This window comes from Polyodon spathula, chromosome 15, assembly GCF_017654505.1.
Source record: "Polyodon spathula isolate WHYD16114869_AA chromosome 15, ASM1765450v1, whole genome shotgun sequence".
Lineage (NCBI taxonomy): Eukaryota > Metazoa > Chordata > Actinopteri > Acipenseriformes > Polyodontidae > Polyodon > Polyodon spathula.
In genome coordinates, this window is record NC_054548.1 from 1,595,491 (window position 1) to 1,610,262 (window position 14,772).

Here is a 14,772-nt window from a genome sequence, read left to right on the forward strand (position 1 = left end):
AGCACAATAATGATGCTCTAGGATTACATTAAACAGTTACATTAAAGCCCTTGCTTCATTATTATTGACTGTACAAAGGACTACAAGGTTGTTTTAAACGGTCTGTTAGGGAGTCTAGTGTTATTACTGGATGCAGAACAGCAGCAATGGAAATGCTGTTAGATCTATAAAGGCTCTTGCCATCCCAGAGGACAATCATTTTCATTTACTGTGGTGAGTCATTGACCCATTAGTGACTTGTTTCACATCTTTTTGGTAATTTCTGATTAAATCATTCTTCAAGATTGAAACCCGGCTGGCCCTCAGTCTGAAGAAAGCTGAGTTTCACAACGGCACAGGGATGGATTTTCTGTGGTATGTGAGGTACTTTTGCTTTGATGCATCTCCTTTTGAAGTCAATTACAGCTTTGATGTAAGATGATGACTATACATGCGACAGACTAATAAATTCCCCAACGACAAACGTCTTGTGTCAAGGGCACTGGAGCTAGGGGTGCTGAGGGTGCGGCAGCACCCCTTCATTTTGCATGGCTTCCATCACATACAGGGGTTACAGTTTTGTTCAATGGCTTTCAGCAGCCCCCACTTTAAAAATTGTTCCAGTGCCACTGTCTTGTGTCAGTCTTGGAAATATTGAAATAAGATAACCTGCTCAATCCAGAACTCTAACCTTATTAGATCTAAATAAAGCATTGTGAAATCTAGGACCGGAACTGTTAGGAAAACATTGGAGATAGGTAGATTATATTTTTATTAGCAGTCCTTATAAGCACATTGCTAACTGAAGAAAGAACTGCCAGGAATTGCTGTTTTAATTAAAGCTTGTCTAGTTGATCAAACAAGGAGGTAAACACATGACATTTACATTCGTCACCTCTCCAACAGGTATTGGGACTCCAGTCTTTTGTGGCAGGCAGTGGAATTGCAGTCCCGGCTCGACTACATCACCCAGTAAACCCTGTAAAGATGAGTTTCACAACAGCACACTAGAGGAAGTACCCTCAATCTCAACAGGAAGTCAATGGTTTGCACTTCTCAGACAAAGAACCAATACAATGCCATTACGACTCTAAAGCTGCTCAAAGGCTCTGTTCCAAGTAGAATCACGAAGCAGGATGCACAGTGCTGGAGCTGTGTTTTTGCCTTTCTGTTTGTAATTTATGTTAAGTCTCTTAGAAATTGCAGCTCTGCCAGGCAACATCCATTTGAAGATGTTAAGATGATGACATCTGTCTTGTGTTCCCCTTACCTTTTATAATGCTTGTATCATAATACAAATACTCAAGGGCTGTGTTTTACAGGATTTCATCAGGCTTGTTAAAGTGCTTTGATTACGAGACCTACAGTTCTTTTAAATTTCTACTTGTCTGCCATAAACATGTGTGATGTAAACTAGATATGCCAAAGTGAACCTTTCAATGAACAGATTGATGCAAATATATGTTGTGCCTCTAGAAGCTGTGAGTGCTACGTTATGTGGATGGAAGACAAACAACTGTGCAAACTGTGCAAAAGTTTTAGGCAGGTGTGAAAAAATGCTGTAAAGTAAGAATGCTTTCAAAAATAGACATGTTAATAGATTATATTTGTCAATTAACAAAATGCAAAGTGAATGAACAGAAGAAAAATCTACATCAAATCAATATTTGGTGTGACCACCCTTTGCCTTCAAAACAGCATCAATTCTTCTGGTGTACTTGCACACAGTTTTTGAAGGAACTCGGCAGGTAGGTTGGCCCAAACATCTTGGAGAACTAACCACAGTTCTTCTATGGATTTAGGCAGCCTCAATTCCGTCTCTCTCTTCATGTAATCCCAGACAGACTCAATGTTGTTGAGATCAGGACTCTGTGGGGGCCATACCATCACTCATCAGTACAGAGCACCTGCTGCCATTTTTCTGCACCCCAGTTCTTGTGTTTTCATGCATAGTTGAGTTGCTTGGCCTTGTTTCCACGTAGGAGGAATGGTTTTTTGGCCACAAGTCTTCCATGGTCACTTCTGACCAGGCTTCTCCGGACAGTAGATGGGTGTACCAGGGTCCCACTGTTTTCTACCAATTCTGAGCTGATGGCACTGCTGGACATCTTCCGATTGTGAAGGGAAGTAAGCATGATGTGTCTTTCATCTGCTGCAGTAAGTTTCCTTGGCCGACCACTGCGTCTACGGTCCTCAACGTTGCCTGTTTCTTTGTGCTTCTTCAAAAGAGCTTGGGCAGCACATCTGGAAACCCCTGTCTGCCTTGAAATTTCTACCTGAGAGAGACCTTGCTGATGCAGTATAACTACCTTGTGTCTTGTTGCTGTGCTCAGTCTTGCCATGGTGTATGACTTTTGACAGTAAACTGTCTTCAGCAACCTCACCTTGTTAGCTGAGTTTGGCTGTTCTTCATCCAGTTTTATTCCTCCTACACAGCTGTTTCTGTTTCAGTTAACGATTGTGTTTCAACCTACATACTGAATTGATGATCATTAGCACCTGTTTGGTATAATTGTTTAATCATACACCTGACTATATGCCTACAAAATCCCTGACTTTGTGCAAGTGTACCTAGAAGAATTGATGCTGTTTTGAAGGCAAAGAGTGGTCACACCAAATATTGATTTGATTTAGATTTTTCTTCTGTTCACTCACTTTGCATTTAGTTAATTGATAAATATAATCTATTAACATGTCTATTTTTGAAAGCATTCTTACTTTACAGCATTTTTTCACACGTGCCTAAAACTTTTGCACAGTACTGTATATATATATATATATATATATATATATATATATATATATATATATATATATATATATATATATATATTTTACAGGTGAACATGTTAGTGATGCCACTCCCCATTTGTTTGGCCTCAGGGCAAAGCATAGTAGCAAAATCACAAGGGAAAGAATATTACACATTGCGCTGTGATCAAAATTGGGCCCCAAATATACAGCAAGCTGCCAATTTGTCAGCAGTTTCCTGGAGAATCTACACAATCTTATATTGTTCCCCAGACATTAACTTACTCCTAACCTAATACTATTCAAAGAGTGAATGGATGTTCCCATGGCATTAAGTATTGTGTGAATCAACACCAGGCAAATATGATGCAGTTTGTTTTTTAAACTCCTCCTATGAACATTGATAGCAGATTAACGTACCTCAATCTCAATGCTGGTGCAGCTCTGGCTCCCTCAGCTTCCTTCAACACCTGCTTTTACATGGTGGTCCCTCATCCAAATACTGGGTTTATTTGTTTTGGTAATTTCTAATTACAAAGCTCTGCTTTGTTTTTGTTACATAACATTTTACCTGGAGATAGTAAAATTGTACAGCTCAATCTTTTGAGCATGATATTCTTTCTAACAGGCGTTACATTGATCTTCCTGGACCAGTTCAGATCAGTACCAGTGATAGGAGCTGTTCAGATAGTTTATCAGAAAGATATCTCATATCTAGTGCAACAGAAAGATTGATACTGCAAGTCCCTGTATCTCGTTTAACAGAGTTATTTCCCAGACAGGTAAAAGCGTCGCACTATATGTCTGCTGCACCCTGTGAAATTGCAGCAGGAACATATTGATTTGCCCTGTCCTCATTCAGAAAGCAATCACTTGGTCAGTTTATGTTTAGAGTGCTGTTTTTTTCTTTTTCTTTCTCCTTAGAAAATGCAAACATAGATCTGCTTAACTCTTCTAGAAAGTCTCAGTCATTTCTTTTGGACACCTCCTGAGTTAAGCCTGGCCCCTGTTCACTCCATCTTCAGCAAACGTTTGAAAGCTTCCTCTCTCCCATTTAAATTGCCCTCACTTCAGCAGTTTGTGCTTCCAATATTGGTCTTGTAAGAAAAATGTGCAAAGCAGCAAACACATTATATAAAACATCTGCTTTGCTTCACTCACATACTTTGCTTGCAACAATGGCTAATTAATTCTGCAATTTGTTTTTGTTTCTAAGTAGGGCTGCCTCCTGTCCTGGTTTTGCATGTTCGAAACTGAGAGAGCAAAATAAACCCCCTGAAGAAAGAGAGTGTTAATGTCATAGTGGGATAGAGCCTCTTGACACAGTTTAATTTAATCTGACCACTGACTAAACTTTTACTCGAAAGATAAAAAGCTTCGTCGTGCCTGTGCAGGCAATTTTAAAGAATGATCTTAAATGCAACTGTCATCAAGAGATTAGTTTCACAGTACTTCTCTTAGCGGCCAATAAAAAACCGTGCCAACCATCCTCATCAGTCTTTGAAGATTGTCAGAATGCTGGTCTTTTAAAAGTTCCATGAACAACATCACACAGCTGGGATAATGTTTATACTGAAGTGGTAGATAAGTGGAGGCTATACAGTAAGCAGCCTGTTGTCTTTGTGCTAATTTTGGAGCATGTGTCATAATGAAATGTAATATCTTTATTTCAAGACAGTCCTGTTGTTTATATAATGTAGGGTTTTTTACAGTTCTAATTTGAATTTAAAATAGTTTAATATTTGTTAGACCAGTTGCATGATTATCATATATTATTTTTATTTACAGCTCACAGACCGACTGTTAAAAACGTTCTTTAAACTACTCCTCGACAGTGATAACTTGCGGTTATGTTTAGAAGTTCATTGTCACCAGTTTCAGCTTTGATCGTTTATCGATGTGGTGATCAGACCAGATTGGCTTCATTCTGAAAGTGGTGTTCGTGATTGCTAATCTGTGCCTGATCTCATTCCAGCTTCCGTCTTTGTTGTATATCCTGGATCCAAGGTCAGTGAAGTTTCCGACCTGTTCAATTCTATTTCAGTCAAACACATTATCATAAGAAATACATTTTGAAGGGATCAGGGGTGGATTTCCTGTGGTTTGTGAGGCACTTTTGCTTTGATGCGTTTCCTTTTGAAGTAAATTATAGCTTTGGTATAAGATGATGACAATACATGCGACAGACTAATAAATTCCTAGATGACAAACATCTTGTGTCAGTCTTGGAAATATTGAAATAAGATAACCTGCTAAATCCAGAACTTTAACCTTATTAGATCTAAATAAAGCATTGTGAAATCTAGGACCGGAACTGTTAGGAAAACACTGGAGATAGGTAGATGATATTTTTATTAGCAGTCCTTATAAGCACATTGCTAACTGAGCTAAGGAAAAACTGCCAGGAAATGTTGTTTTAATTAAAGCTCGTCTAGTTGATCAAACAAGGAGGAAAACACATGACATTTACATTCGTCACCTCTCCAACAAGTATTGGGAGCCAGTCTTTTGTGGCAGGCAGTGGAATTGCAGTTCCAGCTCGACAGGCCCACAGTAGATATTAATCTACATCATAACCAAGCAGCACACAATTTGTCCAAATTATCTTTCATTTAACAAACATCACTTTAGTAACTTCAGATTGAATTAAGATATTTCTTTACTGCCAAGTAAACTTTTTAATGATATTTCTCTAATTTGAAGACATTCTTATTGCAGTATGCCGTGTCAGTGTTCAGATGCTTTTACACTCACAGGGTGTGTACTGTTACTTAAAGGGTGACTAAAAAGGAAAAGTACAAAGAAAATACATTTTAAAAAATGATTGGAAACAAATGCTGATAAACAACTGCAAGACTTCAATTGTTTCTATGCAGGCTGCCCTCTGTGTAACTTACTGTTGATATTGCTATACCCAGCATTTCCTTTTCATTTAAAAGCAGCGCTTTTCAAGTGCAAACGAATACATTAAAACGTGCCGGCACTCTACCCTGACACTGCCTTAAACCAGCACTGGGAATGAAAAAGGAAAAGGCTGATAAAAATGAACAGTCTTGGGAGTTCAGTAAATATCTAGTGTGCCAAAGAGAGTGGCTGATTAATGAGAAGCCAAAAATGCAACAATGGAGAGAGTCTCAGTATTAACAAAGAGTTAGACAGCAGCTTTGAAACATGAATAAAAGCACCAGGCTGTCAAAATCTGACAGCTCAGAAGAGTGGAGATCACCGACTGACAGTCATTTTTAATTTGACTTTTTTGTTTTGTTTTGTTTTTTAAGGATTTGAAAAGGCAGCAAAGTGTGGAGATCTCTGGAGGCCCTACGATAAGTAATTAAACACCCAGGTCTGGGTGATGCAGCAATGACCAAGAAAATTGGAACTAGGGAAGTAGGGTAAAATACTGAGTAAAAGTCCCCAGTTACTCATGTTGAAAGCAATTCAACTACCCTAGAAAACTCCTGTTAGTCCAGTAATGAAATACCTGACATAGTCGTACCGTGAACTGTGGAAGGTTATCTGTATAGGGGACAGGTGGCCCAGCCGGCTCATACACTGACCACTAACCCCAGTGGATATTAGTCAACACTGTTAAACCTTTGCACAATTGGGCATCGTGGTCACTCTCAGCTGGGCAGAAACCCAGTACTGAATTGAGAGAGGTTGTTTGGGTCAGGATTGTGCTGTGAACGGAGCACTCATGATATCGTGCAGTGTATATTGACCCTCTGTATATTATTTGGGGGTCGGGATAATATAAACATTGGATAATATTAGATCATTTAACAAACTAAACAAGCTCTGGTTATAAGGACAGTACCTCAAGCGCAAGCTGCAAAGTTATTCCAGGTCAGGAAACCAACCAAAAAAAAAAACAAAACACCACACTCTTCAGAGAAACACACAGACCGTAGGAAGAGTTATTTCTCTGAAATGAAGACCCTTGAATCTCTTCCATGGCAGCTTTCCTATCTCACAAAGGGTTCTTTCTTGGGGCAAAATGTCCATGGCTGATTCCATCCTGCCTAAGGGTCCATTCACATGGAACTCTCCTGCGGGTGACACTGCAAGACGTCTCTGCACTATTAGAGGAATATTATAGGTTTAAATAGTCACTTAACACCTGATGCAGGGTGATAGAGGTGATACACCACAGAGGGGGAGATAAAAGCAATCAACCTTTTAGATGCTGTTGGTTTACAGTATGAACACAATAGTGAAGCTCAATTCTACAGTATAGCCAGGCTACTGCCGAAGGGGAAATATAGAAATATATCAAATTCAACTTCACATTGCCAACAGGACATTATGGACTTTTTTTGTGTTGATCAGTGGCAAAAACTCCTAATTTAAATTAATTTTGATTCCATGTTGTAACACAATAAAATGTGGAAAAGTCCAAGGGGGGTGAATACTTGTGAGAGCCACTGTAAGCCACAGAAAGCATGGAAAAAACCAACCTCATCGTTATTGTGGGTTGGACCCCCTCTTTCAAAGGGTTTAATAAACAAGGACTAACAGCCATTGTTTGTAGATTTCTCCATTATTATTTTTTCAGGTAGCCAGTGTTTTTATTAGATTCTGCTGGAAAAGCCAGATTAGTTTTTTTAAACACCATTTCCTATTGTTTCTGCCCTTTTGTTACTGGAGTCTGGAGCAGGGGTCGGCACCCTATTGAGTGGTGACAGACATTTAAAAAAAAAAAAAAAAAAAAAACCACACTGTCCACAGACAAACACAACGGAAGTTTTACACAATTCCATGCATGTATGTGTTAGACGCATACACTGCCAGGGACATGGATAACGCTTGCCACGGAAATGCGTAGCGAATGGATGCAAATTCTACACCTGTCTCAAGCACATGAAACATCAAGCAACATCTCTGAGTAGTCAAAAAGTTGCTGTTAACATTTTGCAGTTACTTTCCTCCTTATAAAAGGAGCAGCTGGTACAAAAGAGACCTTTTTCCAGCACAGTGAATTATAGTGGAGATGTTTCCTGTGGCAAATGTCACTCAGTATATGTGATTAAGAACAAAGCATGATTCAAGTAATGAAAAAAACAGCAACTGCCTAACAAGAATATATTTAGGTCATACATTGGATAAGTACATGTTTTAGTCAGGGTCGGTAGAAAAGTATAACATATTTCAGACTGCTAAACTAGGTTTAAAAAATAAAGAAGTTAAATAATATTACATTGAATTGCAGATTTCTAACCTGTAATTAAGACATATAAATCCAATCCACAAAAAAAAATGTAACATCTCAGAAATCTACTAATAAAACATGCTGCAACGCCTTATTCTCTTCAAGAGAGTAGCAACAAATCAAACCAGCATCCCAACACATGCGTTACACGCCTCCTGCCAAAGGAATAATAATGACAGTAACACACGATACCGCTGCTCGCTTTGAGGACATGCACACTTCTAGCATTACAACACAGGCAGGGTTTGTGTTCCGGTTTACAGTAAAACCTCACTTAAGGCCAAAGGACCAACCAAATGTGGTCTTATTAGCAGGCTGGACCTACTGCTGAAGGCATGTAGTCAAAAGATTTTTTTTTGTTGTTGTTATTGTTTTAGGTTTCTTCTACACAATTAATTTGATTTAATATAATAGTATAAAATGTTTTTTTTAAAAATCTAAATGTGTAAATAGGGGAGAGGTGGGCAAACCAATGTGGTACAAAGCACCATGCATAATCCATTTCTACGTGCATGAAGAACACATGCAGAAGGTTACTTGCGGAATTGAATGTGTATGCCATTGGAATTTCTTTTATCCTTCCGATGCAAAAATCACTCTAGGAAACAATATGGACCCTGCACTGTCAGCAGGTCTGAACAATGTCATAGTTGTGCCAACATGCAAGGCCAGCTGTCACGACTGCTCACATTACAAAGTCCAAATGCAGAACTGTTGGATTAGCTATTTCACACTCAAGACTGTTAAGGTGCTTTCCTTACTTTATTGGTTGACACTTACAATATAATTTTAGCAGCCTAACAAATGTTATGGGGTAAAACTTATTACACAGAACAACACTGTTAGGTAGCAAACGACACCTTAACTAACACAAGCTTTAATTGCATTTTTAATTCTTAAATGAAAGTTGCTTCACAGCTACAGGCAGGATTAAACTGCAGAATCTGAAGTAGTAGCTCATGCTTTCTCGGATCGGACTGGCTTATTACCTGAATTAATGGTCTCTGAAATGCCTCTTCCCAGCTGGGTGCGGAACAGGATTTGTTTGCTCAGCAAAGCAGGCGGAACAGTCTTTCATTTCCTTGCTTGACTTAAGTTGTAATTGACACTATTTCACTTTTTATTTGGGTGGAGCGCTCTTTATGATTAAAAAAAAAAAAAAAAAAAAAAAAAAAGGGGGGGGGGGGTTGGGCTGTCTGAAAATTGTGGGATTCCCACACTTCCATGATATAGGCCTAGATCTTGTCATGTTGCTGTTGGCTCTAATTATGAATTTACAGCTAGGCAGCAGGACGATCGTCACTGACATGCTTGTAAATTCTACAAGGCCATCATTGAGCAGCTGTGCCCACAACTGATAGCCCAGCTATTTACAGAGAGCCCAGCTGGAATGAAGAGAACTGCAGTCCAATTTGAGCGTGGTTAGAAGAATTTCTCACAAATCACCCAGAGCTTGGGAAGCAGCAGCAGGAGCAACAGATGGAGCCCTGGCTTCAGAAGATGAAATATTTCGCAAAATCTTTTACAGTGAAAGTCTAGCCAGACACCCTTCAGTCACATCACCGACCCCCCCTCAAAAAAAATATGAATTCCTCAAAAGATAACTAGGCTGAATGTTTAACAGTGTTATGACCACAAGCAAAGCAAATAGATTCTAAAAATATCTTTCATACATGGATAACTAGGTTTATTATGTGTATTTTTCATACGACTGTCATGTGACTTTAAAATAAGAGACAAACCAGATGGTGTTGAAATCCATAACAACTAAAAAAGGATTTCAAATGAATGCAAAGTACTCAGAAGCAAATAACTGAACTGGTTTGAGGAATTATGGAATCCCCTCATTGATAAGGTTTACTTAAAATATGTGTTTTCATAATGACTGGTACAGTACACTCAAAAGAAAGAAGAAAAAAGGTAACATCCACATAACTTAGTAATGTTCACATTTATCAGTCTGTTGAAATCTCACAATGAACAGTCTTCCTGAGCAGCTGCAGGTATCTCCCAAATCTCATCATCTACAAACTGCGAGAACACCGGTAGTACTTGAGAGGGCGCATTTTCTGCTGTAGCTTCAATCTCCGGATCAGGAAATGACCCAGCCGCCAGCACCTCCTCATTCCCATCATGCTCTCCTGAAGACACAGTTTCTACTGTAGCTTCAGACTCTGAAGCAGGCATTGACCAAGCCATCAGGACCACCTCATGCTCTCCACACTCTCCTGAAGACATGTCATTGGCAGCTTCAGCAACCCGTGCTTGGTTAATTTCCTCGGCTTGCTTTGTCTTTGAATCCAGACCAAAGAAGTCATGTTGAACAATGTAGCGCACACACTGCAAGATCACATTCCTCTCATGCCGTACGTCACGTGCCAGCAACTGCAAAATACAGATTTCTTTTTTTTTTTTAAGATTGCAAGAAATCAATCTGGTGTAACACATGCATACAGAGAAAATAGCCTATTTTGGATGTATTTATATTTAATTTTCTGCCAATCTACTATACTGAAAATCACTCTAGTGAAAAGCTGTGAAGAAGCCAAGCAGCTCGAGGCTTACCATTTCCAGCAGAGTTGGTCTACGCTGCCCTCTCTGTTGGGAGCACTCCTTCCTTGGCCGGTTGCGACTCCTGTTATGACGAGTCATTTTGCACGGAGGTGCTTCCCAGTCTCTTCTTTCCGATACGCTCTGTCCGCCTCCACTCTGCACCAAACTACTCAAACCTTCCACAGCTCTGCACAAGAGAGCCTGGTTTTCCTCTAGAGCTTGAGCCACTTTCATGACAGGCATTTCTGAAATAATACAAGAGAGAATTGTGTAGCTGCAATATAATGACTCCCATTCAATTACCTTTTCTCAGTGAAGGCTTACTTATATAACAGACAGGTGGAGGCGAAATGAAAAGACCTTCTTAGAAGCCCAAGCACAGTGTCTTTAATCATTTATTCAGAGCATTGTAAATGTCAGCTCCCATTAAAAGGCGATGAGTTGCACTGTCTCTGTCCAGAAAGCTTGCACTAAAAGCCATATCCTTTAAGAGCAGAGCAGACCATAATAAATGGTAACTAACAGCTGTTTAATTATAGAATAAAATGCATAATGTAAAATCACTGGAGGCCATGCAGTAGAAAATCAATAATAATAATAATAAAAAAATACAGCAGAACAAAAAATTGGGTTTGATTTTACCTACAGGTGCCTGGTCGCTGTCACTGTCAGATAAAGTCCCATAATTTGCAATGAGTGAGCCCAGACCAGAGGTCATCTGCTTCGGGACCACAGTGATTCTGGCAGGTTCGTCCTTGTCTGACTCTGCAAGGTGAAAAACAGCATGCATTTCAACACCTTTCCATTTTAATAGGAGGAAGCTGGTCTGGATTAGACATACCTGCCAGGAAAAGTTCATAAAGAAGATCTGTGCTCTAGATTCAGGATTCAAAAAAATAATAATGAAACACATGTTGAAAGGCAGGCTTGCACCAAGCAGATTTCTTTATTATATTAGATTCCTATCTACATGGGCTGTGATTCAAAGATAATGTTGTTGCTTCCAGGAAACAGGAGCACAGGCAGATTAAAAGTTCCCTCCTGGAATATGGTATAGGAATGAGGGACACCACCGTTTTGATTAGACTCTCCCAGTAAAATATGGAATATATAATATGATATAATTTAATACATAATATTAGTAGCAAGTCTGAGGACCACCACTCTTAATATTTGTTATGTGCTGTTAGGCCATCATAACCTGTCATCAATTCTATTTCTAATATACAGGAGTCCATTTCCAGGTGCAAAATCATAATGGAGTGAATAAACAGGGCAGCATGTAGACAGACAACTTGCATTCTCCTTACATAAATCAACACTGACAATTCAATCCAGATTCAGAGACTTTGCTTACAAAGACAGACCATTCAATCCACAAACAAAGATCTTGCTTCTAAAGACAGATAATTCAGTCCACAAAGACCTTGCTTACAAAGACAGAACACAGGCCAATGCTTGAGTATTGACCGGTGCGATTGAATTGTCTTTGCTCACCGGCATCATTGTTTGCCAGCATCCCGAGGGGGTCCATGCCCTGCGCGGGCTCTATGCTGGGGTTCCTGGGCTCTCTGTCACTCTCTGGGTGACTGGAAGTTCTGGTCTCCCTCTGGATCTTGTGAAACCTTGCTGGTGGCATATTCTTCTCCTTCTCATTAGGAGGCTTCCACATTCCTTTACCCTTCATTTTACTGAGAGTAATAAGAAGAGTCACAAACCACTATAAAACCAAATAAATAGTCTAAAAACACCAATGTGTACAGGAAACATACCCAAACTGTACAGTGGTCAGCACTTCTCCTCTTTCTGCCTTTTCTTGTTTCACCATCATCTTTCTTTCAATATTTTGTAAAGTTGGATAATTTCTACCAAAAAAAAAAAGTGATTACAATAAACATTTGATAATGTAGATACGTATTTGAAAATTAAAGAAACCATTTGATGTCAATATGTTACATGTGGTCTGAAACAATTCACCAGAGCATTAGTAGATACTGTATAATCTACATGCGATATCCAGAGATGTTTTTCAGAATGTTCTGACTGTTGCTAAACCCCAGCAGGCACGGAGGGACATTTACTTTCACATCATGCTAGGCAGAAGCTTTAGAAAAGTGCCCCCCCTCACTCAGTCTGCTTAAACCGTTTCTCACTTTTTTCTCGCCTCTCTCCATTTTGCAATTTCCTCTGGTGTATCGAGTTGAATTTTTTTTGATCCCGGAACATGCATCTGTCACAAAAGGAGAGGGGGAGATCAGTTTAAAAGACTATGCATCATCATCACATACTACTAAAATAAATTTACTTACGTTTTTCCAGTGGATAAGGACCAGCTTCTCGTGTGCAGTAAAATTGCACCCTGCTGCCGAACACTGAAAAACAGTTTATTATTGTTAGAACAATGGGTACTGTCTTTGCACATGAAATATTCACCCTGGATACAGTGATCTGACACGCCAGCTATAGCAAGTCTTGTGAGCTGAAATCATCTGCTACAGTGGCTCTCAAAAAGTATTCACTCCCCTTGGACGTTTCCACATTTTATTGTGTTACAACATGGAATCAAAATGGATTTAAATTAGGAGTTTTAGCCACCGATCAACACAAAAAAAGTCGATAATGTCAAAGTGAAAAATAAAATCTACACAACAAAATGTGGAAAAGTCCAAGGGGGGTGAATACTTTTAAGAGCCAATGTAACTAGAATTATCTAGCACTAACTGATGACCAATTCGGAATGGGAAGCGCCTTTTCAGTGGTGACAAAACTTGGCGTGGCAACTACATATGCCCCCCAGATTGTGACTGAGTGTATCCGAATCTGGGGTAGAAGGAGGTCTGCGTGTCAGGCTTGTGCATACAGTGGCATGCTGTGGAGAGCACTGTTTTCATGCTGCTGTTAGCTCTAAATCCGAATGTAGCGCTGTGTCAGGGGATGAATGTCACCCACATGCCGGATCTTTTTAACTGCAGCTTACCTTCACATGCTGGGACACATGTTCATCATACTTCTCCTGGTTTTTGAAACCCCGGTCACACGAATCACAGTTGTGTGTGAATACAGGCTCATTTTTCTTCTTTTTCTGCAGACATTTTAAAATGGCAAGTCAGAGGCATCCAAGAGTGTGAAATAAATGATCGACTAATCAGAAGATCAGCATATCCAGTACAAAAGTAAAACAAGAATTAACAATCCATTAAAACAATGAATTCTAGTTTGCATATAGAAAATAATTCATGCGTTACATTTCAGTAATGTCACTGCCATTATCACAGAAGCTTAATGACTTTCTTCCATGTTTAATTAAACCACCACACACACCTATATTATACATATACTGGACTCTACAATGTGCGCAGGAGACGCTGTTGGCGTTACAACCACCCCCCCCCCCCCCCCCAAAAAAAAAAGAAAAACCTGAAAAATGAACGTACCTGCTAGCGTGCACTGGACATTACAACACTGCGACACTAATCAGGCAGTACCTTTTTCTCGCCGCCAGCCTGATTCAGTCCTGTACCCCCGTTTGATGCCGGCTGTGTCACAAACTCCTGTCTGAAGTGCCTCTGTTGTTGATCTAGAGTAAGAAGAAATCATCTTGTTTATAGAATGACAAAACACTCCAACTGGGAACAATCAACGTGTTTAACATCATGTATTATTACTGCAGAGCCTCGGCCACTATATTAAAACGGGTTTCTGTGTAGGTTTCAAAGGAACATTACTATAAGCCCAACACGGTGCCCAAAACCCCATGTGTTCTGTGAAAGGGGCTATTCGTGATCTACTCCCTACTGAAGTGTTAAAAATGTACATGTGTGTGTTCCTTACTTTGCTATACACGACACAATGCAGTGAAAAGAGAAGACAAACTGCTTACCATACATTCGGTTATGTTGATAGGACTCAGGGTTCTGGTGTATGGGCGGTCCATACCAACCTCCCCCAGGAGGATATCCACCTGGCCCGGGCCCAAACCAGCCCCACGTGTCCGGGGGTCCGGGCGGGTACCAATTCCAGGGATCGGGAGGAGGCGGACCACCAAAGAACGGCGGTCTCGGCACCGGTCCAGGTGGCGGACCGCCTAACTCTGGTGGAGGGTACTGATGCTGTCCAAACTGATTCATCGGGTAGGTCGCAAGGTAACTAAAGTAGCTTCCAGTAATTACTCTGGGTCGTTAATGAAGCCCAACACAATATAGCATGTAGGCGCTGACTCTGTTAGCAGTGCTTCACAAGACTCTTCCTAACCATGTGGATGCGCTCAAATAATACATCAC

At 40.0% G+C, this 14,772-nt stretch overlaps 1 protein-coding gene across 2 annotated transcripts; it reads right to left on the reverse strand.

Moving 5' to 3' along the window:
- Nucleotides 1-7,490: 7,490 nt before the first annotated feature.
- LOC121327821 (nuclear fragile X mental retardation-interacting protein 1-like) lies at nt 7,491-14,769 on the reverse strand. Of its 2 annotated transcripts, none has more exons than XM_041272044.1 (10): nt 14,373-14,769; nt 13,978-14,069; nt 13,470-13,574; nt 12,802-12,864; nt 12,646-12,722; nt 12,265-12,357; nt 11,990-12,183; nt 11,135-11,257; nt 10,505-10,737; nt 7,491-10,324 (listed from the first exon to the last, which is right to left on the reverse strand). In XM_041272044.1, exons 1-10 carry the CDS (start codon nt 14,617-14,619, stop codon nt 9,911-9,913), a joined length of 1,641 nt encoding a protein of 546 aa, XP_041127978.1. In that variant the 5' UTR covers nt 14,620-14,769; the 3' UTR covers nt 7,491-9,910. The 2 variants fall into 2 exon arrangements, with proteins under 2 accessions (XP_041127978.1, XP_041127979.1); XM_041272045.1 differs by having other exon boundaries at nt 10,192-10,341; nt 14,373-14,768.
- Between the last annotated feature and the right edge of the window lie 3 nt (nt 14,770-14,772).

Coding starts and splice junctions, on each gene's coding strand:
- LOC121327821 (XM_041272044.1), bottom strand. CDS start 14,619: ATGAATCAGTTTGGACAGCATCAGTACCCTCCACCAGAGTTAGGCGGT. Junction 12,865..13,469: donor ATGTGTCCCAGCATGTGAAG/GTAAGCTGCAGT, acceptor ACTGTTTTTCAG/TGTTCGGCAGCAGGGTGCAA. Junction 12,723..12,801: donor TCCTTATCCACTGGAAAAAC/GTAAGTAAATTT, acceptor CTTTTGTGACAG/ATGCATGTTCCGGGATCAAA.